Source organism: Acanthaster planci, linkage group LG15, assembly GCF_054643075.1.
Source record: "Acanthaster planci isolate LZ-2023a linkage group LG15, COTS_SCS, whole genome shotgun sequence".
NCBI classification, from domain to species: domain Eukaryota; kingdom Metazoa; phylum Echinodermata; class Asteroidea; order Valvatida; family Acanthasteridae; genus Acanthaster; species Acanthaster planci.
In genome coordinates, this window is record NC_141791.1 from 12,857,647 (window position 1) to 12,885,051 (window position 27,405).

General features: G+C 44.7%; 2 protein-coding genes across 4 annotated transcripts in view; one reads left to right on the plus strand and one right to left on the minus strand.

The window, feature by feature from the left end:
• The first annotated feature begins 571 nt into the window (after positions 1 to 571).
• Positions 572 to 10,407, plus strand: adck5 (aarF domain containing kinase 5). Of its 3 annotated transcripts, none has more exons than XM_022251151.2 (14): positions 572 to 706; positions 1,326 to 1,522; positions 1,974 to 2,238; positions 2,724 to 2,864; positions 3,320 to 3,436; positions 4,545 to 4,676; positions 5,226 to 5,309; positions 5,587 to 5,668; positions 6,001 to 6,079; positions 6,596 to 6,687; positions 7,363 to 7,573; positions 8,176 to 8,250; positions 8,756 to 8,851; positions 9,330 to 10,407. In XM_022251151.2, exons 1-14 carry the CDS (start codon positions 584 to 586, stop codon positions 9,457 to 9,459), a joined length of 1,824 nt encoding a protein of 607 aa, XP_022106843.2. In that variant the 5' UTR covers positions 572 to 583; the 3' UTR covers positions 9,460 to 10,407. The 3 variants fall into 3 exon arrangements, with proteins under 3 accessions (XP_022106843.2, XP_022106844.2, XP_087002998.1); XM_022251152.2 differs by having other exon boundaries at positions 572 to 700; XM_087146872.1 differs by lacking the exon at positions 8,176 to 8,250.
• An 11-nt stretch (positions 10,408 to 10,418) lies between these two features.
• LOC110987964 (uncharacterized) overlaps positions 10,419 to 27,405 on the minus strand; it is a 62,204-nt gene continuing 45,217 nt past the window's right edge. Inside the window, exons 52-68 of the mRNA XM_022251144.2 lie at positions 26,987 to 27,094; positions 26,316 to 26,474; positions 25,703 to 25,850; positions 24,773 to 24,952; positions 23,243 to 23,445; positions 22,722 to 22,899; positions 21,123 to 21,715; positions 20,084 to 20,243; positions 19,114 to 19,322; positions 18,405 to 18,506; positions 17,795 to 17,950; positions 16,429 to 16,591; positions 15,591 to 15,764; positions 14,647 to 14,855; positions 13,855 to 14,035; positions 12,640 to 13,279; positions 10,419 to 11,572 (exon numbers count right to left, since the gene is read on the minus strand). Of these exons, the coding sequence (XP_022106836.2) occupies positions 12,651 to 13,279; positions 13,855 to 14,035; positions 14,647 to 14,855; positions 15,591 to 15,764; positions 16,429 to 16,591; positions 17,795 to 17,950; positions 18,405 to 18,506; positions 19,114 to 19,322; positions 20,084 to 20,243; positions 21,123 to 21,715; positions 22,722 to 22,899; positions 23,243 to 23,445; positions 24,773 to 24,952; positions 25,703 to 25,850; positions 26,316 to 26,474; positions 26,987 to 27,094 (3,552 nt within the window). The 3' untranslated portion in view covers positions 10,419 to 11,572; positions 12,640 to 12,650. The remainder of the gene's footprint in view (positions 11,573 to 12,639; positions 13,280 to 13,854; positions 14,036 to 14,646; positions 14,856 to 15,590; positions 15,765 to 16,428; positions 16,592 to 17,794; positions 17,951 to 18,404; positions 18,507 to 19,113; positions 19,323 to 20,083; positions 20,244 to 21,122; positions 21,716 to 22,721; positions 22,900 to 23,242; positions 23,446 to 24,772; positions 24,953 to 25,702; positions 25,851 to 26,315; positions 26,475 to 26,986; positions 27,095 to 27,405) is intronic.

Genomic DNA, 27,405 nt, shown 5'->3' on the forward strand with positions numbered 1-27,405 from the left:
GAATCGTCGGTGTCGGACATCGTCTGTTGTGTTAACTTCGCGGGATACTTTTTGTAGGTGGGAGCATGGTAAATTGACAAATTTGTTTGCACTGTTTTTCCAATTATTGCTAACAAATGAGATTAATGTGATTACATGTAAATAAATGAAACAAGTTAGGCCTACCTAAAGAAGTGGAGCCTTATCTTTTCAAGCCTGGACAGTATGCAACTTTTCCTCAGATCAGCTGATTTCCTCATTTTTCACTTCGTACTCATGCCATTGAAAATTGAAAAACACTGTACAAAGTCTTGTAAAGATTGGAATTTCCTCTCTTTTGCATGTTTTGTCAAGTCCAAGTGCATGCTTGATCGATTAACTAAATGTGCCAAAAAGTTAAAATGAATAAGCATAGGTAGTCATGGTTATATAGCATTATGTCCAATCTAAATCAAACTTTGGGGAACAAAATAACACAATAAACATCAAATTTAAACAGCAAAAATTTAAGAAGTTTCTGTCGAACATAGCTACAAACTTGTTGATCAAGAAACCATTCATTCTTCAACTCTTATCTTTCCGCCAGGACTGAAGCACTTTCACCATGGCTCGTCTTGTGCATCTTGATATTCTCGAAAGGTGTCGGCCAGCATTTTCTCAAATTGTAGGCTGTAAGCTTCGAATGAAAGCCCACGATGGGGCCAGAATTAACTTAGTGAAGGTACATGTAAGTTTTACTTCGTTGTCTTATTTCATGAATTTCAAGTATACATTGCCGAAAAATTGAACTGTAATTTTCAAATGGATCATTCTATAAGTTAGGGGTCCAATTTTTTCATGTCCCTGTCACATCTGACTCATGATTTTGTAAGCTCAGAACAATTCTTTAATTTCCATGAGTGATAAATTAATGCAAATTACCTGCCAAACAAATAGAAATAGTTTGCAATCAATTTCAGTGACATTTCCATGTCAAATTACACAGGTCAGGTGTAACAGGGACTCAAAAATGTCACACCTTTGGACCGCAAATTTATAGAATGACCCAAATACCTCAGGCAGTTAAAGAGTTTCGATTGATTGACAGTCTGTCCCTTGTTGGGGTTTCATACTTCCTGAGAGTCCTGGTCCAGTCATCACTAGATTCATGAATTTCTGGGCTAAATTAAACAGGGAGAGATGTACTGAGCTTTTGAACCTACATGTAATTTTATTTTATTGTAAAAGAGATGAATGCAGACGGTGAAGAATGATACAGGTTCTCCATTCCTTGTAAACTTGCGGACAACATTTCTCATTTATCTGGGACCATTTGCTTAAGCCTCTCTTAATAACTTTGTGTACAGAATGTCCTTGTGAAGCATCAGAGCACTGCTCCTGCAATTGGCAAGGCAGTTCGTTCCAGATGGCGGATTGTTCGACGGACGCTGGCAGGGATACTCCTCCTAGCTCCGATGGCTGGCTTGGGAGCCTATGCTGCACTGGACAGCACCAGCCGCCGAAAGGTCTATGTGACGGCTCAAGGCTTTGTCAGGTTTTTCAGGTTTGTAAACTTTTTCTCACATCTTGACAGTCTTTGCAAGTATATCCATGGTTGGGGGGTCAGCTGAATGTATGCCCTCATTTCAGAAAGAATAGCAAACAAGTGACCACTTGCTATTCAGTTGGTCCAAGTATGTCCTCTTCAGAGCGAGTTTAGAAATGATTTATAAGCATGATTAAATGGGGTAATAATCCAGCATATGGATGGAATTTGTAATGTTGTTTACTCACCTCTTCAAGTTAACTTAGATTGTTACCAATCTGTTATGTAACAGACCTGCCCATAGGAAGGGATGCAGCACTAGTCATCAGCTTTATTTAGCAGATCGTGTGATTTCCAGCCACAGGCATATTGTATAGGAAGAGCGCAAGTCCCTGTTTCAGGGGTAAGGTTATTAGGTTGCACACCACAGGTACTGTCTTTGACTGTCTGTTTTCTTCTACCAAACCAGGACTTTCTATATTGGATCCTGCATCTCGCTGGACTACAAATGGAGCCTGTGGAATTTGGAGGAAGGGTCCGAGGAATATAAGAAGGCCTTCCGTGCCTGCAATGAGCGCACGGGAGACATGATTGTCCGAGGCTGCCTGAAGAACGGAGGCATGTACATCAAGCTGGGCCAGGTTCTGGTCACGGCCAACTACGTGCTGCCCAAGGAGATCTTGCTGAAGTTGTCGGTGCTACATGACAAGGCGCTGTCTCGGGAGTACAAAGAGGTGGGGTGGTTGGCCTTCTTAAGCAACGGTTTACCTTCCAGTTGTCTGAATTGAAGGCCATGTTGATTGCAGCAGATTGAGAAGTTTTTACAGATGGTTCTGTTACTGAAACAGTGTGTTATGTTGCCGAAGTGTTCTCTCAGTAATTAAGGGTGAAACTCCACTATTTTGATAACAGGAGCCATTTGCATGCTTTCTCAGTTGTGCACCCTCAGATAGATGTGTTCCATCATGCAATAGAACCAGTAATTTGTGTACATTCAATTGAATGTTGGGGTTGTGCACATTCAGTTGAAAGTGGTTGCAAGAGAAGTGTGCCATCACAGGATTCAGGGTAGACATGCAACTCTACCCTTGAATGTACCACACACCTATTCAGGACCTGCGTGAGGGTGTGTCTGTTGGCAGTGTGGGTTTAAGAGTAGTCTCAGATGACATTATCTGTTATTTTGGAAAGATGTTAATAGTTGATTTTCCCACCACAGCTGGACCAGTTGTTTCAGGAGGACTTCAACTGCAAGCCAGATGAGATGTTCAAGGAGTTTGACCCCAAGCCGATCGCTGCTGCAAGTCTGGCCCAGGTTCACCGGGCGGTCACTCATGACGATCAAGAAGTGGCCGTAAAGGTGAAGTAAAAACAAGCCTTGTGCTTTTTCCCTACAGCAAGGGGTTCTGTGTCAATTGATTTCGATAGTTGCAGGTGGAGCCCTTGCATAGTGATGGTCAGCTGAGGCCGCAGTACTGTTTGGTAACCAACAGGGTTTTTACCAATCAAGCTGCTGATTGATCAGAGGAACCGCTAGACTTTAGGTCATAGCACTTTAAAAACAGCCAGTAAACTAGGTCAAGTTCAATCTTTGATGAGGGGCTCAAAAAGTCTTGGCAGGATTTTTCCCCACAGTCTCTCAGAAGCGACTGATCATGCATTGCTTGATGAATTATTCTGGCAAAGGGTAAACCAAGCTTTTAAGTGTCCATTCAGAGTTGAAATAGGGCCTCAACTTTACAATGATCAAGAAAGGACTTGGCATTTTGTAGTTTTAGGAAGTGAAAAGGGATGGAACAAACTACTTTTTTGCAGGTTCAGTACATCAACCTCAGAGATCAGTACAGCGGGGACTTCAAGACGTTACAGATCATGTTGGACTTAGTTCACTGGATGCACCCAAATACAATCAACTACAATGAAATTCTTAGTGTAAGTATTTAGATGTTCCATTGTTCTATTGGAAATGAGCATGGTTAGTGCAAACTTGAAGATTTGAAGATCTCGTAAAAAATTGTCTTTACCATCAGGCAATTTACAATGAGCCTCTTTTGTTCAGAAGTATTTCATGAACCTGTATGTACCTCTCTGAGTACATCTAAGGCTTCACTATCCGCTCCGAGCAGAACAAAAGAGGGCGTGTTCTTTTGGTACTTACGGCATAGGCGCGCCATGAGGCGACCAAGTATATGCACGTTTGACTGGAAGCACGCTGAGTATGTGTAACTAATTTATTCCGGCATGTATGATCTTTGCGTACTCACAGAATGCATGCAAGAACTCACTTGTAACCACCTGTCTTTCTTTTCGCTGATTGGGGGTGCACTTCAGCTTGGGGCGGATAGTTTTCTGAAGACAAAACAGTTAGAGCACAAGTGTGTTAGTGGGCTCGCTTGAATGGTTTACGTAAGAGAGTGAACCAATATCAATGTTTCACAGTAGCGGGCCTCCAAGGGTTTGCAACACATTGACTAATCACAAAGCACGAAATCTGTCGACCTTTTCCAAATGCACACTGGGTCAACACAATTCGCGCATTGTGATTGGTCAACGCACTGCAAACTCTTGGAGGCACACTCTTGTGAATAGTTCGTATTTACTCCTAAAAGAGCCAGGTTATTTTGGCCCATCTCACAGCCAAGAACTCAGCTGTCCTGTGCCAATTTTTGAAAAACTTGGGGTGCATGTCGAGACACTCCTTATCAAAATAAATGTGACCAACATATGGTTTTGTGGTTCATGTGAAGTTCAGGGCCACATGTGCTGGCCAGTGTGCCTTGAGCAAGGCAGTGGTAAATTATACATTTTGGGCTGTCCAGTTTTGGAAAAACATGGGTGCAGCACGAGGACAGTGTGTTCAATTTTTACAAAAATGGAATGACAGCAAAGAGTTACTGGAAAAACTCTCAAAGCTCAGCTTGTGAAAAAAAGAACTCTGCAGTGATATTGGAAGAAGTGTTGAGGGGCTGGTATCCTCCCCCCCCCTCTGGCTCTTCCAACCCGTTTTTTTCTAACCTTCTCTTCTGTCGCTTTCATGCAGGATATGGAGGCGCCACTCGCAAAGGAGTTGGATTTTGAAAATGAGGGCCGCAACTCAGAGAGATGTGCCTCAAATCTGCAACACCTCAAGTACATTTATGTACCAAAAGTACACTGGAATTTAACAAGCAAGGTGCGTAGGAAGTGGAAGGCTTCAGAGCCTCCTTGTTTGATGCAAAGAGAGTCAAACACTGTGATTGAAAAATGGAACAGAGGTGGTCTTTTGATGTCAAGACAAAATTTACAACCGAGTAAAACCTCCCAGGTTCAGATGGGCAAGGTCTTAATATTTGCTGTCCCCATTACGAAACAGAGTTCTTACGGTGTGGACAGCAAAACTTTAAATTTTGTCGCTGGAAGTTTAAACCAGAGCCAGCAGTGGCAGAATGATTTTCAAAGTTGGGAGAGGTGGCCCAGTCACAAGACCATCAGATATCAGCCATTAATAGACCAATCCATAAAGCCCTGCCCCATTATACGACTTGTCAAAGTGGAGGGGCCTAGTCCCTCCTGGTTGGAAAATGTGTTGGGGGGTCACTGGCCCATGAGGGCCAGGCATTGACCAGAGCAACAAGCACACATATACATTGGCATGGGATCAGAGTATCTGTGATAGTATAGAGCTGGCTTTCAAGAGTATTAGTTCTTTACCTTTGAATCCTTTTGGTTGATTCTTCCTCAGAGAGTTTTGACGATGGAGTACATCGATGGCTGCAAAGTGACTGATATAGATCAGATTGAAGACATGGGCATCACACCTGCAGATGTGAGTAAAATTAAAACACCTAGTCTGAGAGATGCATCAGATGGGGTGTCACTTTGAGTTACCGATTTGTGGAACAAAAAGCTCTTTTTCTTTGGCAGAGAAAGTTAGTGCGCAAGTAGGTTTGCAGTTCCATCATAAGACTGTCCTTGACTTGATTCCCTCTACAAAAATGCTAAATAGGTATTTAAAACCAAGTGTTTGATGGCAAATGAAATGATTGGGTTTCATGGGAAGGACTAGCTATCAAATTGACAAACATTGTGTTCGTCCTTGTTAGGTTGATGCCAAGTTGATTGAGGCATTTGGTGAGCAGATCTTCCGCACTGGATTTGTGCATGCAGACCCTCATCCCGGAAACAGTAAGGTTCGGTCTTGAAATTCAGAATGAGCTAGTTCGGTATTCCAACAGAGCATGCCCAATGCGAGCATGCCAGTTGCCTGTGTATAGCTAGTTTAGTGTATGAGCTAAACTGGCTCATTTGTCTAACATGGTGGCCAATTACAAGTACATTGAAAATCTAAGGTTCAATACTGTAACAAATGAACGTGGAAAGAACTTTGAGTAAGTTTTAGAACCATAGTAGATCAGTATTGTAGTTCCGTTTTTCGTTGTATTTAGAATCCTGTTGTTTGGTGTTTGCCTGTCTTATTCCAGTAGAGAAAATTAAGTTTTGATCCAATTTCCCCCCAGTTTTTGTGAGAAGGGCATCCAATGGGAAAGCAGAGCTTGTTCTTTTGGATCATGGATTGTATGAAGAATTGCCAGCAAAGTAAGCACTATCAAATTTCACCAAGAATTCCTCTAAATGGAGACTTGGGAAGCCTGTAGAGTAGGTTACAAACAGTTAGCCGAATGTTATAATCAAGAGCTAAAGATCTGTTTGACTTCTGAGAGATAAGAAATTAACAGTGGCTAATGTCCATCTCAATTCTTAGAGATTAAAGGCGGTTCAGGAAGGCTGCCAAGGTTACTGTCAACTTGTCATCCTACCAAATTGTTTGCCAGATCGAAACGTTTAGTTCAAAATGGCAGCACAGTGATTAAAGTTGGTCTCAGTGTGATTGGGTTCTTTTACTTGTTCATCTACTTACCAGCGTAAAGCATTATTGGTCCACAGTCAGATGCAGGTTAATACTGTGGTGTTTCTTGTATTTTGCTCCAGGGACTTGGGTTCGAATCTCACCCAAGCTGGCAAGGACTTTTTTCAGTCCCTACATGATTTGTATCAATTTGCTGCTGAACATCTGTCTGTAACAGGTTTCCTTTGTCGGCTACTTTTCCACAGGGTACGGCTAGCCTTGGGCAGGTTCTGGCGATCTGTCATCTTGAAAGATGAACCAATCATGAAGCAGAGTGCTGCTGACATGGGGGTCAAAGGTAATAGGTCATATTCAAAGATTCTGCTCTGGTATGGACAGATATGGGGGCTTTGTGCACTTTGGTGACAAAAATGTAAGACTTGACTGACATTGCAACGTCCATGTGGAGATTCTAAGGGTTTACATACTATCAGATCATGCCTCTCTGTGTGAGGTTCGACTTTTGCAAAGGCATAACTTAAAACGAGACCTCGGGTGCTTGGAGACTGCAGCTGCATTCGGTTTGGAAAAGTTGAATGTTGAAGAATGTCAGGCCAGTTCAAGCACGTCCAGTACCTGCGAGTTGGTGTACAGCCATACTTGTACAGATCTCTCTTGGAGGGCAGTGTCTTTGTAGGAAAATTGCAATGGCAGGTTCAGTGCCACCAGGTGCATGTATGAGCTGTGTGGCAGTGTTTTGTATACGCACCTGTTGATCTAAATGATTTCCAAATAAGGCACAGCTGGTGCATGTCATGATATTTGACTTCCAAAATGCTGATGCACTTGGCAATCTGTAGGAAGTAACATCATCTGAGAGACCCATAGGGCCAACTTTGCATGTTTGTATTGATGCCCTGCAACGACCTCCAACCTGCTTCAGTTTGTGTGTGAGTGATAGGATTACCAAACTCATTCGTGGACATGTACTATCTGACCCAGAACACTTACCTTGAGATGACCTCCTTTCCAGAGTACCTGCTTTTTGGGATGATGATAACGCAGCGGCCAATCAACATGAAGGCCCGGCGGGGGCTGCACATGACCTTCATCGTGCCGCCAGAGGAGCTGCGCAAGATGGCCGAGCAGTTCCACAAGATGAGCCAGAGCCAGGCGGAGATGATGATGGCTAGGCTTAACGACTTTGTCCTGTCACTGCCCAAATCATTGTACTTAATTCTCAGGTATGAAGCCACATCCTAATCACAGGCCTGTGGCTGTGGCTTTGGCTGCACATGAGACTGGGTATAAAATGGAACCCACAAGCCCTTGGTTTTAAGAACTATGAAGGAGGACGGAATGGTAAGGGATTGCTTTGCAAGTAATAAGGGATATGTTTGGGGATAATACAAATCAATGCTAGCCTAAGGCTGCATCCAAACCAGCTGTCTAGAGCTAGGTCCATGTCGGTGCCCATAGAAAATACGCAAGGGACACGCTGACAATAGATGCAGCCGTAGCTCTAGAAACTTGTTTCCCACGCGGCCATAGTTCAAGAACATCTGACTAGAGATGGTCATGCAATTAACTTGAAAGGTATTCCATGACCTCACGATGAAAATCTGAGTTAAAAACTGACACAGAAATCCTCTCACAAGGAAACCTGCTTCACAGCATGCCTAAAAACAGTACCAAGAACAACCTCACACTGAACTTCTGGAAATCTTGCCAAATACTCCCAATCTTCTTTCTCATATTTTCTCACTTAACATAAAATACACTGATTAGAACAAGGCAGATACGGCAATTTTATATAACTCTGACAACTGTTTTCTTTTCCTGTCAGGAATATGAACACGGTTCGCTCCATTGATCGCACGTTTGGCCAACCAGTGAACTACCTGGTGACAATGGGCAGATGGTACGTTTCTTAGACTATCTCAGCGACCCCAGTTTTGCGGAAATGATGGGGTACCAAGTACTAAATCAAACACAACCGATAACCTCACAGTAATTTCAAAGTCATTGGCCAATGTTGGTCAAAGAATGGTTGGGTGTACCGAGGTCCTGCACAGTACCAATTTGGTGCTGCCTCTTAATGAGGGTAGCTGGATTTTAGTGTGAAGATGAGGGCCTTGCAAGCTCAGCGGAACTTTCCTGATTGTACTAGTGCCTCAGTAGTTGAGGTCTACATCTCACCTGAATCTTCTACATGTAGTATAGAGGCTTTGCATGGTAGCCATCTTGTAGGGTAATTCTTTTGTCTCAATGTGGAACAGAAGCACTGGCCTGCAAGATGGCAGCCATGGAAACCCTCTATTTTGGGTCTCAGTCCACTCGTTTGCTTTTCTGAAGAAGTGCAACCATAAAGAAGTGATGCAATCAAAAATTGTAAGAGTGATAAAGTTTGGATTGGCTCTCCTCAGTGCTGCAGGTTCCATGTTTTTTGAGTCCCAGGACAGAACTCTTGCCGGCAGAGTGCGGGCATCCTGGTATCAATTCATCTACGATTTCACCCTCAGGTAAGTTGAAATTTGAGTAGAAAGTTGCTTTGGATGAAAATAATGCTCATCCAGTTTCATGGATGTGTTTACGATATGCGAGTTTGTTTCTGCATTCAATTGGGGACCCTGAACAATAGAGGACAATAAGGTCCCCGATTGACAGAGGGTTCTCGATTGACAACTGTGTACAAAACATATGGGTGGTCTTCTAAAAAAGTACAAACAAAAGAGGAACAATAGGGGGTCCCCAGTTGCAGGCAAATACACACTTGTGTGTGTGTGTGTATTCTGGTTGGGAATGACTTTTGCTCTCTTATGCTCCTGAGCAAAGTACTTTATCACAACATGTTCTCTTGAATCTCTGATGGGGCAGAGTCTGCAAAGGCAGAGAATCTTTTATCAACCATAGCCATACTGAATCCCCCCCAACAGGTGGAGGGTTTAAATAAATACACAGCCTTAATCCCCAGCCGTTTGGTTTATCTAACCCGGGCAGATCAGATCAAGTCCTAAATTCCCTGACAAGTTTCATCATGCGTGTGATGCTTCGACTGGGCTGGAAAGTACCCACAAAACCAGCAGGCAGTGCACACGGCATAATGGACAGTCTCCAACCTGTCTCCTGATTCAGGCAACTGCCACGTAAACTTTTTACCTCAACTCTATTGTTTTCACATTAGGCCACGGTAACTTGTAATTGTAAAATATAGGTAATTGTACATCTTATCACTGTAATATATTTAGAAGCCTCGTGATATTGTTTTTAGTCGAAAACCATCACCACGAGAGTAATGTTGCTGCCCAGTATGACCTGAAGTTACTCGTGTGCAATGATGTGCCTTCCTTTTTGTGCCATCAATATAGTGTATAGATATTTTGTAATTATTTTCTAATATATATTCATACTCTGAGTATATTCTTAGAAGGAAAGCCTGACTTTGCACAGTGTAAAATCAATTTCTGACATTTGACAAGGACTGAATATCCCTATGCACTGGCTACCAGATAGTTCTACAAGTATTTGATAGATATAATAGACTGATCCAGTGATCCCCGCCTACTGAGGACATCGGCACTTTAGCATATGCCCTTTCCCAGTGCCACACTATGTATTCCAGCCGCATGTTTCATATACGCATGCACGCATGTCAGACTTTTGTCCATGCATATTGGACATTAATCAGGACTTTGATTGGTCAGAAAACGATGGGGTGTGGCTTAATGGAGCAGCCTATTTTTTCATCGGGAGATGTGCGTTTCTATCTAGGGAGTCCCTGCCCTTCACCAACTTGGCTGTTGACTTGAACCAGCCAGCCAATCACAGTAAGCTCCATGAGTGAATGGTAAGACATCCAGCACTACTAAAGCGGGGGGTGGAGGATTCACTTCCTCCCTGAGTGAGCTGGTAAATTCTTGTCACAAGTCTTTGGACGACAGTGGGTATACAGTGTTTGTAAATGTGAGTCAGTGAAAGGCAAAGCATCCAGAACTGAAATTAGTTCAAAACTGATGTAAAATCAGCAAACGTGAAATGGAAATAAATGAAAGTAAACAACATCAAAATGAACTGAAAATCAACAAAAAGTATCAATGCGTGCTTTTTTTTATTAGCTTCCACAGAAACAGCAAACAAACCAAATAGTCAAAAACCTGTCCCTCTTACTAAATTAAAACCCACATTCAGAATTGTTATTTCATTAATGCTAGAAAGGAAATTCTGTTATTGGCATAACCAGAACAAGTATCGTTTTGTCGAGCATATCCATTGCACATACAGTTTTGGCATGTTACCAAAATGTAATCCAATTGAAAAACAAAATTTCACTTTTGACCCAGACAATAAGAAAAATATATTAAAAAATATTCTGAATAAGGCACAAATCAAGGGTGTGCTGTGTTGGAGCATGCAGAACTGATTGTGCCGACGTGATGTTGACAGAACTTTCAAATTTTCTAACAGGAAAAAAAAATGAATTTCATAACTCAATGTATAATTTCTACAAGCTGACAACAAGGTTACTTTTACTGACAGAAATAACAACCTGTTGCTACATGTACTTAAGTGACAATACCACTGAACAGTGGAGAACGGTTGTAATTGGAAAACCAATACCAACAAATGTGCCATGCTGTGTTGACATCAGAAATTACGTGTATGCTTGTGGGTCATTTCAAGATCTTGTTTGACGCAACACCAAGAGAATCCAAGTTTTAAAAAAAACGAAAATTCCTGAAACTATGAGCAACACAAAACTGTGTTCTTCAACCAATTTAAAAGTTAAAATCATTGATTAATTCGCATTGTTAAATAAAGCCCTTCTCTTCTATGTTAGCGGTGCCCCTAAAGTGAACCATGAACTTCAACTAATGACAAAAATGGTAATAAAATTGACTAAAGAGGGGGAAGGTATTATTTTTCTTTTCTAGGCTCAGGGTAAGGAAGGTCAATAGACTCCCGGAAATATCACTGGACCAAATGGTCCGAATGGTGTGTGAATAGTGTCATCAGGGTGTAGGGAAGTGAAAATTGGAGGAACGTGTAACAGAGGGCTTGAACTTCGAGAAAAGTGAGCTGCAAATGAGCTCAGTTTCATTGGAATCACCAGAACTTTGTAATCATGTTAATAACTGAATTAAACTAGGATCAACTATGATTTTAAAACAATTAACCCAAACCATGTTTTTGTCATGTGAGTTCAAATCGCATCTCCTCTCTTGAGTCGTCCAAGGCCCAGGGTGCTGTGGAATAAGTAGAAAATAAGAGAAAATATGCCAGAAATGGACACGTCATAGCAATTTGGGGCTCAACATGATTTGTCCGTTCCCTCTTCAGTGTCTGTATATGTCTGATGTTAAGCAACCGTAACCTCGTGTGCTTAACAGATTCTCTGCGAGTTTATTTTGTAAACGAGAAGAAACAATAAGCCAGTTCTAGATCAAGTGCTTTCCAACAGTGAAATCGGGGGTCGTTTAAGAACAGCAACACATATGTGCATGATGGCCCTAACAGCACAGCCATGCTCTGACTTATGTGTATACGCGCTGAACATGTTCAAAGCTTAAGTGCCTTGTTTTCAACCAACCGTGCCTTTTTGAAATATCAAGCCGACTCATTTGTCAAACCCCCGATTGGCCTGCTGCATGAAGGATATCAGTTACGCTTAAACGTTGGGACTCACAGTGAGGCGAAGAGGGCAAGCAGGAGTACAAGTGTCTTGCTCCTAAATCAGTGATGTGGTGCGAGTGCATACCTCTTAAGGAGTCCTGGCCAGCAACTGAAACCACTTCCTATAGGCATGTGTGCTAATGTTAGCCAAAGTCAAAACTGCTTCCCATAGGCGTGTGTGCTAATGTTAGCCAAAGTCAAAACTGCTTCCCATAGGCGTGTGTGCTAATGTTAGCCAAAGTCAAAACTGCTTCCCATAGGCGTGTCTGCTAATGTTAGCCAAAGTCAAAACAACTTTCCATAGGCATGTGTGCTAATGTTAGCCAAAGTCAAAACTGCTTCCCATAGGCGTGTGTGCTAATGTTAGCCAAAATCAAAACCACTTCCCATAGGCGTGTCTGCTAATGTTAGCCAAAGTCAAAACAACTTCCCATAGGCATGTGTGCTAATGTTAGCCAAAGTCAAAACCACTTCCCATAGGCGTGTGTTAATGCTAGTCAAAGCCAAAACCTTTAGGACACAATCTAAGATTCTGTGTGTGGTGTGTGGATACTCTCAACATATCTCCCAATAGTCTGTCAAAGTGAAATGAGAAAACTCAAAACCTGAGAAAAGAATTGAGCGATGTCTTATACCATACCTGTGCCAAGCTTATCGCTGGGAGTTGGTTTGGATGCACCTGTAGGTGATTTCCAGGTATTCCTTAGTTTCCTGGATGGGATCTCCAAAGTCTGGTCCTCTGAGAGAGCAGAATGGCTGCAGAGATCGGCACTGGTTGCGAGCTTTTTCAAGTGCACTCAAATCCGATTGGTCTGCTGCTGGTGCTCCCTCATCGCCCAAGCAGTAGTCATCGCCGGCGCGGCGTCCAAAGAAGACTTCATCTATGACAATCCCCTGGTTAAGGCTGCATGCCAGGGCCAGGGAGCGGTCCTGACAGACTCGCACGGTGAAGGGCTTGGGGACCACCTCGTGGGCCATCGGCTTGTGGGTGCAGGCAAAGCGGACGAAGAGGTAGTTCAGTTCACCAAAGCAGGGCTCGCCAAAGGCTTGGATGCTGGTCGTGTCCAGCTGGCACTGGCCGCGGCCCTGGCACAGGTTGCGCAGGACTGGCAGGGTGACGGGGGACTGGCAGGTGTCCAGGGCATCTGACTCCAGGCAGACCTCGTCCACGCGGGGACCAAAGCTGGCTTCCAGGATGTCGATGAATCCTGCCCCGCAGTCGATGTTGGAGCACTCCAGCTGCAACTGAGATCTGACCAGGATCTGCGGGATCGGTATGGCTGACGGACAGATGAACAGAAAAAAATGAAATTTGATGACCGTATAATTTGATCGACCACCAGGATAAGAAGCCATCACTGTGGCAGCACAATGCTTGTGGACAGGTGGTATGGACAGGCGGCAGGCCAGCACAATTATTGCATCTAATTGGATCAGTCTATGCCAAGAATTGCTACAAATGCCAAGAATTTACCAAGTTGAATGCTTACCCATTTATACTCAACAGTTGTTTCAAACCAACCTTTACAACAAATAGCCCTGTAAACCTTCCACGGTAAAAAGCAACAGTGTTACAGGGTAAGAATTGAGGGTAGGCCCAGAACCAACTGTTCTCGGGGGGCACCTCAGAATTTGGAAATTTCTCTAGTTCTGAAAGGCAAGGTTAAATTCTGGTACCTTTACACACTTTTCGAAAGAGAATTGAAACAGTCTCACAAAAATGGCCCTTTCCTCATTGTTTTTCCCAAATAAAAACTGTCATACTTTTCAGGGATCATGACCTCCCCCTCCCCCGCTGCTTCCCTTTAAGTGGGAACATAACGAGCCATGAAACCTTTAAAACTGCCTGGCATACCATGACAGGAGTTCAATTCGGTGTCGCGGAAATAACCCTCCTCGCACTCGCAGGCCGGCGCATTGTCTCTGGTGCCACAGACTTCGTGAAGGGGACACTTGTACTGCGTGCATATGAGGTTGTCGGCCGTCGGGCAATGACAGACTCTGTTGCAATCCGGGGACATGAACGATTCACCTTGCTGCTCACCACACAGATAAGAGGAGAGGCAGTTGAGCAAAATAAAGTAGAACTTCCACGCACTGATGGCAAGTAAAATATACCCGCTCAACCATGTCAACCTGGCATTCGTCAGAGCTGGGAGTTGGACTGGCGCCTTCCAACTCTCAGCTCGGATGGAGGCTAGTCGAGCCCAAAATCCAGCTCCTTACATTTTCGGGTCAACCGCTGCTGTGCCTTATTTTGCCCTACTCACTGAAAAGCCTTAAGTGTGTAAAGGGAACGGAAAAGTGGTGACCCAAGCTACAGCACAACTTTCAGCGTAAGGAAATGAAAGTGTTATTGACTGCCATAAAAATAATTTAACCCAACGCAAGACGCCAGACCAACTTTTTGAGTTCAACGCCTTCAGTTGTTTGATAGACCTCTCCAACTCGGAAAGAGCTGCAACATGAGTATCTCAGTTGCTGGAACCAAAATGGTGAATTATATGCATCAGTGCACACGCACAATTAGAACACGATAGCGACATGCTGCACTGCACACATAACGAACTGCCATTTCAGTTCAAAAGTCTGAAGTTGGCGCTACTCTCTCTGTATACATTTCTGCCCCAGTCAGCAAAGACCTCACCTTGTAGTAGAAGCCGGTCTCTTTGTCCGTGCAGCCGCACTTCTCCTCGTCGATGCAGGTTTCCCCTTCCTTCATCATTCCTGGCGGGCAGACGCAGTCCTCCCGGTCAGCCTCGTTACAGGTGGAGCTGGCCAGGGGGTTGGCACAGGTGGTTGGGCAGGCGGGGCTAAGGGGGTTGTAGATCATATTCCTGGCCAGGCAGTCAATAACTACAGAGAAAGAGGGAGAGACGGGAGAGGAAGGGTATGAAAAATTGGCCTCAAATCTAAGAGGTAGAGGACACAAGGGCCAGTTTATTTACCAGAGACCAGTGGTGCATCCCGTGTGGGGGGGGGAAGGCAGGGCAACCTGAACCCCCCCCCGACTGATTTTTTTAAAAACTTTTTTATATTTATGTATCAAATATTTATTTATATTTATGAAATAACGCACCAAAACCCTAAGAAAAGATCCAGAAATAAAAGCAAGGATGGCGGGACCGTGAGTAGGGCTCAGATATTTTTCTCCTCAAACATCATGTTGAATAAGCCCGAAGCCAAATTTGCTTCTGAATTCCACGCCCCACACAAAAAGCAGGATACACCGTTGCCAGCATTGTCACAACATAACCTCTTCTTCAGTGTTGAGGTGAGGATTGAAGCCAGTGTGATTCCTGTTTCTATTACAAAACAATGTCCGTTTCTATCTTAAAACTGGCAGGTGGCTGTTTTTTCAAGGGGAGGGGGGAAGCATTATTTCAAAGAGAAGGAAATATCGGAAGGGGGATGAAGGCACTCATATTCAGCAAACCTAAAAATAATAAGCGGTAAATTCTGAGATATCTTCAAGCAATTTAAATCAATGATTCTCAGCCCTGTCCACCCCTTTTTTTGTTTCTGTTCCTTTGCTTTTTCTTTTTTGCATCCCTCCTCCTGCTCTCTGCTCATGTTGTCGGAGGCACTCACAGCAGAAGTCTTGCCGTCGCCAGCTAATGATGATGTTGTACTTCCGGCACTCCTCAGCGTAGGCCTGGTAATCATCGCAGTGAGCCAGGCCATCTGGCATGGTGCAGCGATCCATCACACAGCTCTGGTAGTAGAATGACGGTGACACCATTTCATGACAGGCGATGAAGGGGCCTGGGTAGAGCAGCGAAAAAATAGAGAGCAAAAAATCAGCCATTATTGAAAAAAAGGGAAGCTTCCCACCTAAAAAAAAAAAAAACAGAAGAAACTTTTAGCTTTTTAATCATCGTTATTTCTAATAGCTATGAAAGCCACTTGGTTGCATGAATGCAACTTCTAGGATTCGCAGCAAAAAGGATTGGCAACTAGAATGAGGAAAGTCACAGTCGAGGCTTTCATCGTTTTCTTGGGCCGGGAGTAACCTTATACAAGTGATAATTGGCCTAGGATTACACCAACTCTTAAGCCGCCTATCGAACCATCCTGAAAAACTCTGGTGCAGCCTGAAAAGTCTGAATTTAACATGTATTTTGTGTCTTGACTCCTTACTTTCAATTGTCTGATCTTAATACGACTAAGAATCATGAGCAGTAGGCACAGCGTCACTTTGTGGCAGACAGTGCATACGTATCGTGTATATTTTGCCGCGCCGTTGTTGACGTGCGTAGGAAGCTAACACATACAGCCTCGTTTTCAAAAGGAGAAAGTGCGCAGATCGATGCTAAACATGTCGCATTGGGGTCCCTCTATAACCTGATAAAATACTGTCATGAGTTCCTTAACCATCTGCCTCAGCTTAAGGCTGCGTTTGACAAGCATGATTTGACATAACGTTTACCATCTTCGTTGATAATGTCAAAACAGATCTCCTGCGCCGCATCCTTGACTCCAGCATCATCGCAGGGATCTGGGAGTTCGCAGTCCTCGCAGTCTTCGCAACCGCTCTTAGGAATGTTCCAGGACCTTGCAAATGGCACGATATTGGCCGTGGTGTTGTCCAGCTGATAGACAAAACGTGAAAATGCACTGTTATGAGGAAGCTGACCCCAACTCGCAACAGTAATGATAATGCATAAAGCTTACACGACTTTGATACCCAATATATATTTAAAGTGCTCAACAATTGCTACCCCTGTTTTCGGTGGGCCAGTAACCCACTGTACCCTCACAGGTGTAACGGAGAAAAGGGCAATCGCAGTAAAGTGTCTTGCCTAGTAACACAAGCAATACATGGGGTTCAAACCTACAAGTCCAAAATACAAGAACCACTACACACTTGCTTCGGACAGGTAGTATTCCAGGGCGAATTTGAGACATGCCTTAATCTCATACCTCAACATATGAGTTACATAAATCACACTCTTAAGCCACACATATCTACCATTAACATTTCAGTCTTTCTGCTAACAAATACTGAAATTTCTTCTGAACGTGGATGTTAGCAGTTAGTGCTCCCTCTGCATTTCTTTTCTTCTTTTACCGATGGACTTTAACAAAAATTAATCACATTAAGTTTCCTCTATTTTCTCTTATTACATTGTATTTATGCCTCTTTTTTATTTTACGTGTATTCTTTGATTTGTATTTTAATGAAAGTATGGAAATAAATCTTATTTTTGAATTGAATTGAATTAATCTGGATAAGCAGAAGGGTGTGGGTTCAAATCCTACCCAATCCAGCTTGTGATTTTTTGGGGGGTGACACATGGACCACACTGAGAAAACAGAACCAAGTCAGAAAAGGCAAAACCTATTATAAAATCTCTTCAGCTCCTCATTCTTAACTAGGTGTGCGTGTTATTATTTCAATATTCTCTCCGCTGAAAAACATAATGGCTTAAATATAAATAAGGAAAAAAACTGAGTAAACTTGACACAAGTTTCAGGCTGTTTACAGTTGATTCACATTCTCAGAAAGTGTAACAATAATTTATGAATGATAATGGCATTCAAAGCAGGAGCTCGTGCTCACTTATGATGCAGCAAGAGTTAATAGACCCCTCGCAGCTGGTACTTGGTTCTGGTTACTTTAAGATGGCAGGGGACCATTGAAAAACCAAGAAGTGCAGTCCGTCTATAGAGGCTTTGTACGGCAGCCATCTTGCTGGGCTTTTCTGTTGTTCACAAGAAAATCCCCTCTATGCACAACTGTGGAGCAAAAGCACAGGCCTGCAAGATGACAGCCGTGCAAGCCCTCTATTTACCGTTTCTCCAAAGCGGGTGAGGAAATCGTTGAATGGATCACCATCGTATGGGCCACAGAGACCCTCTGTGTGGCCGTAGTACTCGCCGGTGACGTCAACTTCCACCATGAATTTGCCGTCCCAGCGAATGACTATCCCAACATCAGTCTCAATCACCTAGTTTTAAAGGGGGTGTAGTGGTGCACAAATAAGAAGTGTTTCATATTTATGGATAATTGATCACTTCAGGCAGGACGGTGTAGAAACACTTTCTGGCTATCTGTACAAAGTTCAGTGACATAACTAAAGGTTGGGGGTATGAGAGACAGGGACCCCCCAATCAGGGCCTGTAGCCCCACCCCCTTGGAAATTAAAGAAACAAACGGTTGATAGTCTGTTTTGGCCAGTGTTTTTACTGTGACTGAAACCCATTGAATGAAACCTTCCAGAAAATGAAGGACGTCCAATAAGGGCCTCCCCCGGCAAATTATAACTCAACTTCGCGATGGAAATCAAATGAGAAATATACAAGAAAATGACTGGCAATGATGTGGAGGGGGTACTGATTACAAGAGACAAGCTTGCCCCGTGACTTGGCCGAGATGGGTAGGGAAGGCAATGTTCGGCTTACCACATCCGGGTAGTTCACGCTGACTTTCAACCCAGGCTCATCCAGACCCTCAGACTGAATGTTGTCGATGAGGGTCTTGCCGCCGTACTTGAGATTGATGACCTGTCGGCGGAGGTCAAGCAAAGGAAGAACTGGTTCACTGATGGGAAACGTGGCTCCGGATACCAGTTGGACAGGGAATACTGTGGCAACCTTTTTGCCATTTGCGCACAGTAATGGTAACGTACCTTTCTACAACATGATCTTATCTAGGGTCTCAAATTGAAAAAGCTCCTGAAGGGCCTATTTACACAGACGAGTGAGAACAGAAAGTACTGACAGGAAGCAATTTGCCATTTGACATTTTGCATTTTTGCATTTTGCATTTTGCCAAATCTCTGAAAAACACCACAGTTTATCACCCTATGCCTCCCGGTTTGACGGAACTCAGTGAATTGTGGTACCATAGGAAGCCACTGATGAGTTCAGTGCTTTGGCAGTGCTGGAATGGTACTGATTCTCAACTGAGTAAACAGACCTCAGTGAGTGAAAAAGTTCACACTCGGTATCCAAACAAGAAGTAATTATATTTCTTGGTGAAAAACTGTGTTGAGATAACAATCCCAGAATTTGGGGGGGCTCAAAACACGACTGGATGAGGACAGTGATGCATTTTGACAATTTTAAACATCCTAAATGTCAAGGGGGGAAGCAAGAATTGGACACCCACGCGACCATTGAAGTGGAACTCGACTTGGACCGTGGAGGACATTCTCGGATTGCGCCGGGCAGCCTCGTTGTAGACAATGACTTCAAAGTCGGGCACTTCGGCATCGGCGTTCTTGACCAGGGTGTACTTGCAGGCACCCATGAAGCTGTACTTGTAGCCGTCAAAGGTGATGTAATGGGGATCTCCGAGAGCCGTGCAGGTGGCCTCGCCTGGTGTTTCCAAGGAGTGTACAAAGGAAGGAGTTAGCAGGCTTAGTGGCAATCAGACTGCCTTGCAAGATGTCAATTAAGATATTGACAACACCCACATTTCCCAAAACCCGCTAATCTGTTAACCTTGTCAAGACCCCACAGAGATTCTTACAAGATCCCATAAAACCATCACAAGAGCAACTCAAGATCTCCAGTGTTGAGTTCAAGGCACAAGCTATTCAAATGAACTGCAGCAAAAGGACTCCTTTGTTACGGTTCACTCTGATACTTGTGACTGTCTTGTGACTGGCCTTATCAGTAGTCTTGTAACTGACGTCGAGTATGGTATTGTGTTTTGCCTTGTGACTGGCCCTCTAAATGTTCTTGTGCCTGGCATTGTGACTGGCCTTGTTTCTGGTCTTGTGACCAGTCTTGGGACTGGCTTTGCGAGTGGCCTTGTATTAAACTGGTCTTGCAACAGGTCTTGAGAACATCTAGTGACTGGTCTTGTGACTGGTTTTGTGTCTGGTCTTGTGATTGGTCTTGTCACTGGTCTTGTGACTGGTCTTGCATCATGTCTTGTGTCTGGCCTTGTGAATGTCTTGCGTCTGGTCTTGTGACTGGTCTAGCATCTTGTCTTACGTCTGGTCTTGTGAATGGTCACCAAGAGCAATCCATGCACCTATTTATACACCCATGGAAGGACAAGGCAAAAACAGCATACCCCATTTGATTTAGCCCTGGGTTGTTCCCTGGGAAACTGAGGATAAATGGCTCACCAATGTCGCAGTGCTGTCCAGTGTAACCAGTGTCACACTTGCAGTTGTACTTGGGCTCGATGCTGATGGCCTCGCAGGTGCCGTGGATGCAGGGACTGGGATCGCACTTGTTCTCCTCTAGCTCTCTGGGATCAGGGCTCTCTTCGCATCGGTAGTGAATCTACAGGTTGAGGCAAGGGGGGAGGTTGGTTATAACCGACTTTGGCATGGTCAAAGTGACTTGTGAACCGACAGAGTTGACCAAGGTATTTTTGCAAAATCTTGGCCACAATTCCCCCACTGACTCCAACTCGAGTCATCCGTGATCGGTTTCAAACATTAGCAAGCAGAACCAATTTTAGAATACTTTTATGTTTATTACCACTTTAATGAGGGTAACCCATCCAGTGAATGCTGATTATTTCAGGCGCTCACAACTGAAGACAATGAAGAAATGTCTCATTTTAGAGGAGTAGGTGGAACAGTTTGGATAACTCTATTCAGGGAAACGCACAGAATCAAGAAGAAAGTGAAACCCCAAATCCTCCGTGGGATTTGAACCCGGAAAGGTGAAGGGAAGAGATTCCACGCCAACCTCACTCCCAGATCACACAAACTTCTAGGTTCACTAGGGGCGTGGATGCAGTAAAATGAGGGAGTCTCCACCGGGGGAAAACTCATGACGCCGAAGCATCAAGTTGATAATTAACACTCTCAGTGAATCGTTTTTAGTGCTCGCACCATTCTTGCCTCTTTCTAGCTCAGGCTATTTATAGTTCTTTGTTCCTGCAACTTCAGTCGACAGTCAAAAACTTGCAAAGGAGAAATCGTTCCACAAAATGTTGCAGAAGGACCTGACTCATACAGTGTATTGACAGTGTTTCTTGTTATGATTGCATGTTTTCCTGTGCAGCGGGATTTCCAACACCTCAATATGAACTCACGAAAAAAGAGCGTGATGAAGAGAACAATTGAGCATACATTTTTAGGTCCAAGCGTTTGTTAAGGGTGGGTGAAGGGATAAATAAATGATGGCTTGAAGGGGAGACAGAGAACTTACCCTCAGATATTTGTCAATATTCGGGCAGGGGTCACTGCCAAAAGTATCAGGGATGGCGTCTATGGTGCACATACTTTGAAGGTGGCATGCCTTCACCATTTTAAACAGGGCAGAGGGCGCGAAGCAGTCTTGGGTTAGTGCTACGCTGTCATCCGTCTGGCAGTTGTGGTCACCCTGCCGCCGGCCAAAAGCGGCATGGATGATGTCGGCTTTCAGGTCGCCGCACTGGATCTCCAAGCTGCTGCCCTGGCAGGCGATCAGCTCCACGTCCGGGTGGCAGATGCCAACCGCCACCTCCTCCCGGCACTGGTAGACGACATAAAGGGCCTTAGGGGTGTCTCCGGCAAAGGTGCCAAACACCAGGCTGCTGACGCTGACCGAGCAGCTGGCCTGATTATGGCAGCGGTTGCGGATGATGGTCTTGGCGTAGCGGAAATCTTTCACATCCGCGTTGTCGGCTGTTTGGGCACACTCATCCCGGGGCTGCGTTCCGTATGCCACCTCCAGGATCTCGATGCGCTCACCCTGTGCCGAGCAGTCAAGCTCCAGCAACTCATTCTCGCACACGACCAATTCCACCCGTTCAAGAATTTCTGTTCCCGGGAAAAACCAGTCATCAAGTCAACTGCAGTGTGGAAACCCTGCTTGCAATGGACACAAAGTCATAGAGCACGTTTTCTTTCATTCAAAAATGCAGTAAGATCTGGATCAGATCTTGGGCAAGATAGGAAACACTTCAATGCTTGCACAAAAAGGGATACGAGATATTGCACACCTTCTCCTTGATCCGAGTTAGGGGATTGCTCAATTTAATAATGCAACCCTTTCCACGTGCATGACTATGGCACTGTACATACCTCAGTCTCCCTATTCAACAGCAGTAACTTGACTGTCTATTAACATTTGATAATGCCCACTGAGATGTGATAATGCCCACTGAGAAGTGATAATGCCCACTGAGATGTGATAATGCCCATATCTATTCCCTTATTCACAAGACCATGCAGTCTGATGCCCATTGCCCATGCTATCTGATGCCCATTGCCCATGCAGTCTGATGCCCATTGCCCATGCTATCTGATGCCCATTGCCATGCTATCTGATGCCCCTTGCCCATGCTATCTGATGCCCCTTGCCCATGCTATCTGATGCCCATTGCCATGCTATCTGATGCCCATTGCCATGCTATCTGATGCCCATTGCCCATGCTATCTGATGCCCCTTGCCCATGCTATCTGATGCCCATTGCCCATGCTATCTGATGCCCATTGCCCATGCAGTCTGATGCCCATTGCCCATGCAGTCTGATGCCCATTGCCCATGCAGTCTGATGCCCATTGCCCATGCAGTCTGATGCCCATTGCCCATGCAGTCTGATGCCCATTGCCCATGCAGTCTGATGCCCATGCTACCAGGAATAGTCTCTTCTTTGGTTACCTCTAAAGATGAAATTTCGCTATCTAAAATAACCTGCTGGCTGATGACTGATTAGCTTAAGAAGTGGTACTCATCCAGTGACGCTGGTAACAGACAGGGTCTGTTTGGCCTAATCAAGTTACTTCTAATCCCCCCCCCAAAAAAAAAGCAAAGTGAACCTGCCTTCACAGGAGTTAATGCCATCTCCAGTCCACCCCTCATTGCAATAGCAGCCCCGTACACCATCTTCGACTCTGCACTCCGCGCGTTCATGGCAGCCACTCTCCTCGCACACGACATTGTGTTCGGAGTCACAGGCACACTTCTGGTTGCACTCCTCCGACATGAATTCCGTATTGATCTGCCAAGGCAATTGACAGTGCAAACCTCATGGATCAGTGATTTACAAATACGGCGGGTGCAACGGCTTTGGTAAGATCATTTCACGAGATCAGCCACAAGTAGCCACTGTCAGCAATGACAAAGGAAAGCTTTCATCGCAGTTCATTTGAATGGCTTGTGACTTGAATTTGGCCTTGAAGTCTTGTGGTGTCTTGTGATGATCTTTTAGGTTGTTAGGAGATCTCAATTACAGCACAGATTGGGGCCAATGTTATAACCCAAGCTGACATAAATGTTTAGGCAGTCCGTCTATTCTTCCCTGAGCGTTATCTCCAAAGTCCAACCCTCTTTGGTATCCTCACCTCACGGTACTTTCCTTCGTAGGTGCAGCCGCACTGCGCGTCTTCCACACAACGGTCGCCACCCTCCAGGAACAGGCCAGGCATGCAGACGCACATGGGCTCGGCCTGTCCCGTGCAGTCCTTGGACGCATCCTGGTTGCCGCAGGTGTCTGGGCAGGCCGTGCCGATCTGGCTGAAGACCATGTTTATGGGGCACTTTAGTTCTGCAAGGGAAACAAAAAAGCAGGGGCCCGGGGTTTGACCTTGAATACAAAATGACAGCTGGGTTCCCATGTCCATCTCAAGGCTAGTTCTCATTTCAAGTGAACATAAAAGCCAAGTGAATTCAACATGTGCAGCAAAATTTATTTGCGTTGAAACTTTTGCGAATTCAGGGCATGTAAATGTATATTTTGATCTGCTGTGGACCGGAGATCCCATTTGCTATACACTTCAAGCTGTCACCTTCAAACCCTTGCTCGATCGTCTCCAACATGGGTGTGAGAGAAGTTCTGGCTACCTGCCACATTTAGTGACTCGGAGGTGGCATGATTTTCAGTAAAGTGTTGGTTTGGGGAAGGCCTCAACTGCTGTAACATTCCTCTTCCCCACAGAAATGCCGTAACTCCCCCAAGGAATTTGCCAAGTTCCTGCATAGGATTAGGCTGCCCTTAAACACGGCAGGCAAAGGCTGTGACCAATGTTTAACCAGTGCATCTTAACCACTTTCTGCCAGGGTGCCCGGTTTCAGACAAAGAGCTTGTCTGTGTTACAAAAGACTGTACTCAGAACAAAAGACCTGCTGCTGGGAATTGCAATCATTTTTTGACTTCCATTTTTCGAAGGTTATAAGGCACTGTTTTGGGCATAGCGCACCTGCAGATAAGCACTGCAGACAAAAGTGCTCCAGGGCCCCATTGATGAGCGACACAGCGCCGCTGCTCGCTAATCCAACCACGTATGAAAAGACGCTATTGGCATTCACCGCAACAAAGGAAATTATGCAACACCTCACAATTCTCTTTTACAGGTCTGCAGGCCAGGGCTGAATACTCGGGCGCCAATGAAGGTTGCCTGTCAGATTAGAGTAGCCACCAGGCAGTCGTTTGTGTGGGTGTAAACGTCCAGAAAACAAACACATGAATTTTTGAAGAATTTTGAAAATGGAAAATCTTGGAAAGGTCCCGTCATGTCATCCCGCTCAAGAAAAATCCCCCCGGCAGGTAGTGGTTAACACTTTACCTGGACTCCAAAGCAGAACACTTCATTAAGTTGTTGAATAAAACATCTCATTACAGCTATCACAGTGATAAATAATGACCGCTTACAATAAATAATAAAAGGTTAAAGGGCGCCAGGGTACATTTTGAGGTAAAATCTGTCACCAACCAAGAGCGATATTTCTGCAAAAATTGGGCAGTTGTATAAATTACAGGCAATGTGAGAAAAAAGAATCCGTTAGAGAATTACTCCACAGGCTGTAACTCCATCTTCCTCCCCCAACAAATTTGTATCTTCCAGTCGTCTATGACTTTGAGCCTTGTTACTCACCGCAGAAGCCTGGCAACCGCCAGTTGCCCGGATTCAAGCCCTTCTCTGTGCAATCGTCGGCGTAGCGCTGGATGTCCTCACACAGGTTGTCCTGGCTGGGATACATGGCGCAGTAGTCGTACAGGCAATTCTCGTAATAATCAAGCGGATCAAGTCCTTCAATGCACATGGCAAACGGTCCTGTGTCCCAACACCCAGAATATGCACACACACACACAAAAGTTTAATGAGGGGGGTCCCTGTGGGGGTATTATTTCTTCGCAATGGCTGACGTTCAACTGCAAAACCTGACGCAAGCTTTGGGAGCCAGGTGGACTGCCCAACTCTGCAGCCCTGGTTTGATTCCTGGTTTGGGTTTTCAGTCTTCACAAGGGTTTTACCTAGAATTCTCTTCTGGGATTTCCACCCACAGGGTTCCCACACAAATCTGAAAACCAAATGTCAGGATTTGTCTTCAGACTTTCAAGGACTAACCTCTGTGACATTTAATGCCATTTCGCAGACGGAAGTTGTTTGGCACTATGAATAGGAAAATCGGCACAGCAACTGCTACAGACTAAGCAACCAATCACAACCCTTGCATGATCTTGATTTTCATGACTTGTTGGAATCTAACACTTCTAGCACCCTATTTTCCCCTATTTTACGTGACTTTTGATGACCTTTCAAACATTTTTTCCAGGATTTGTCAGGACTGAGAGGACTCTGTCCCACCTCCCAAACTGTATGTCTACTTCTCACTGTCTCTCCTCCACACGTTTCTTCAAGCCTATGAGCTACAGTGCCCAGGACGCTTTGGAGGAATCCCTGGTGTCATTAGCAGAAATGCTCAAAAATAACAATGACCCCTTAAGGTACGACTCCACACCCTGGCAGTGCTTCAAAATATGGCAGTTGGATCTGTTAGCAAAATCATCAAGAACGACTCACCCTTGCGGTTGTTCAGGATATTGCAGGCCTCTTGAGCCTCATTCAACCGTCCCGAAAGTCGACACTGATCGGTCTCTTGGCAGTCCTCACAGGCCTTGCAAGACGGATCAGCACCCCAGCTCTCCCCAAACTTTCTGAGGTCCTTAGTCTTGGTTGCCAAAGGAAAAAGCAACAGCAACAGCTCTCGGTGAAAATGTGGCAACAGTGCAATCCAAGCAAAACTGATTTGTCTATTGATTTCTGAAATACGGTTGCGGTGAGTAGTTCCCAAGTGGTCTCTGATGCAAACTGACCCTTAAGTGTATGTGACAGATCTCATGGCTTGTCTCAAACTGTGATTTGAAGTGTTTCGCCAATGTGTGTTTATTTTTCTCAGGTTTGTTACATCAGAGACAAGCTGCTATCGCAAGTGGTCCTTACAACACTTACCAGATAATGATGGCCAACCATAAGTCAGACACAAAGTCAAACTTTGGTGTACACAAAGTCTGGCGTAAAAGTCACGGCTGTGATTGGTCCAAATTGAATAGAGCGAGGCTTCGTGGATTGGTTGGTTCAAAGACAGAAGTCGCAGCTTTGAAAAAAAACAAAAAAGACCACGCATGGAAACTACCTGCTCCTTGGTTGAGCGGATGATGAAATCGTCTCCTTGTTTGCCGTTGAAGTTGCCGCACAGGCCCTCCACCTCTTCCTTGTAGTCCTCTGTCAGGAAGATGTCCACTTTGTTTCGTCCATCCCAGCTCACAGTCAGACCAAACTCGGTTCTGAGAACCTTACCAGGGAAAAGACGAAATGCACAGTCAGGTGGGGTTGGCAAATCATCCACCCTGAGAGAAAGTGCACCCCTCACTAGTGACAGAAAGACGTGACTGGTGAGAACCGGGTTCTTGCTCGCGCTTGGTGTGCAACCCGGAGACCATACATGTACATTCCAGAACAATTTGAGCACACTCAGCATGCTTCACGTCAAACGCGCATAAACTTGAGTGCCTATGCAATGAGTCTTTACCAAAGACTGTCAATTTCATTCAAAAACATGCCCTCTTTTGTTACTGCTCAGAGCGGATAGACCAGCATATGAAATTTGCCTCGGCAGGAACTAAGGCACGTGTCAAGACATTGCATCTACATAATATCAAAAAAGTATAGAGTTCAATGGGGCACTGTACTACCATTTTTTTCAGTGCTTAATGTGCAATCAGTCATAAAACTCTCAAATGTTCCTTTCCTCAGTTTATAGGCAGGCAGACAGCACAAGTAGGAGGAAAAATTTGACAGACTTACCACACGGTTGTTTCCGCCGTCGACGACGGTGATACCATCGCTCTCATAGGGGCAGGAGATACGCTCGTTGTTCACAAAGACTTCGCGATTCCTCTTGAAGTCAAAGTTCTGTGGAGGAGACAGTCAGTTGAATGATGGCAGACGTAGCACTGTCACGCAGGCAGAAGTCTAAGTGTAACCTGTTTACTGTGCGCAGAACCAAACATTCGTTTGCATTCAGGCCAGACTGTCTTCAAGTGGAACCGCACGGATAAAAACGCCGCACTGAACCATTCTCCCGAGAGTTTTCATTCGAACAGTTGAAAACAGCATTTTTTAATGTGTGATGTTGCATATCTGTTAATGTACAATTCACAAAACTGGAAGTTTCAGTTAAGGCTGCTGGTTGCCCGAAACTGAATGCGTTTTTTCCATGTTGA

Coding starts and splice junctions, on each gene's coding strand:
- adck5 (XM_022251151.2), top strand. CDS start 584: ATGGCTCGTCTTGTGCATCTTGATATTCTCGAAAGGTGTCGGCCAGCA. Junction 6,688..7,362: donor TGCTGACATGGGGGTCAAAG/GTAATAGGTCAT, acceptor CCTCCTTTCCAG/AGTACCTGCTTTTTGGGATG. Junction 8,251..8,755: donor CTGGTGACAATGGGCAGATG/GTACGTTTCTTA, acceptor GGCTCTCCTCAG/TGCTGCAGGTTCCATGTTTT.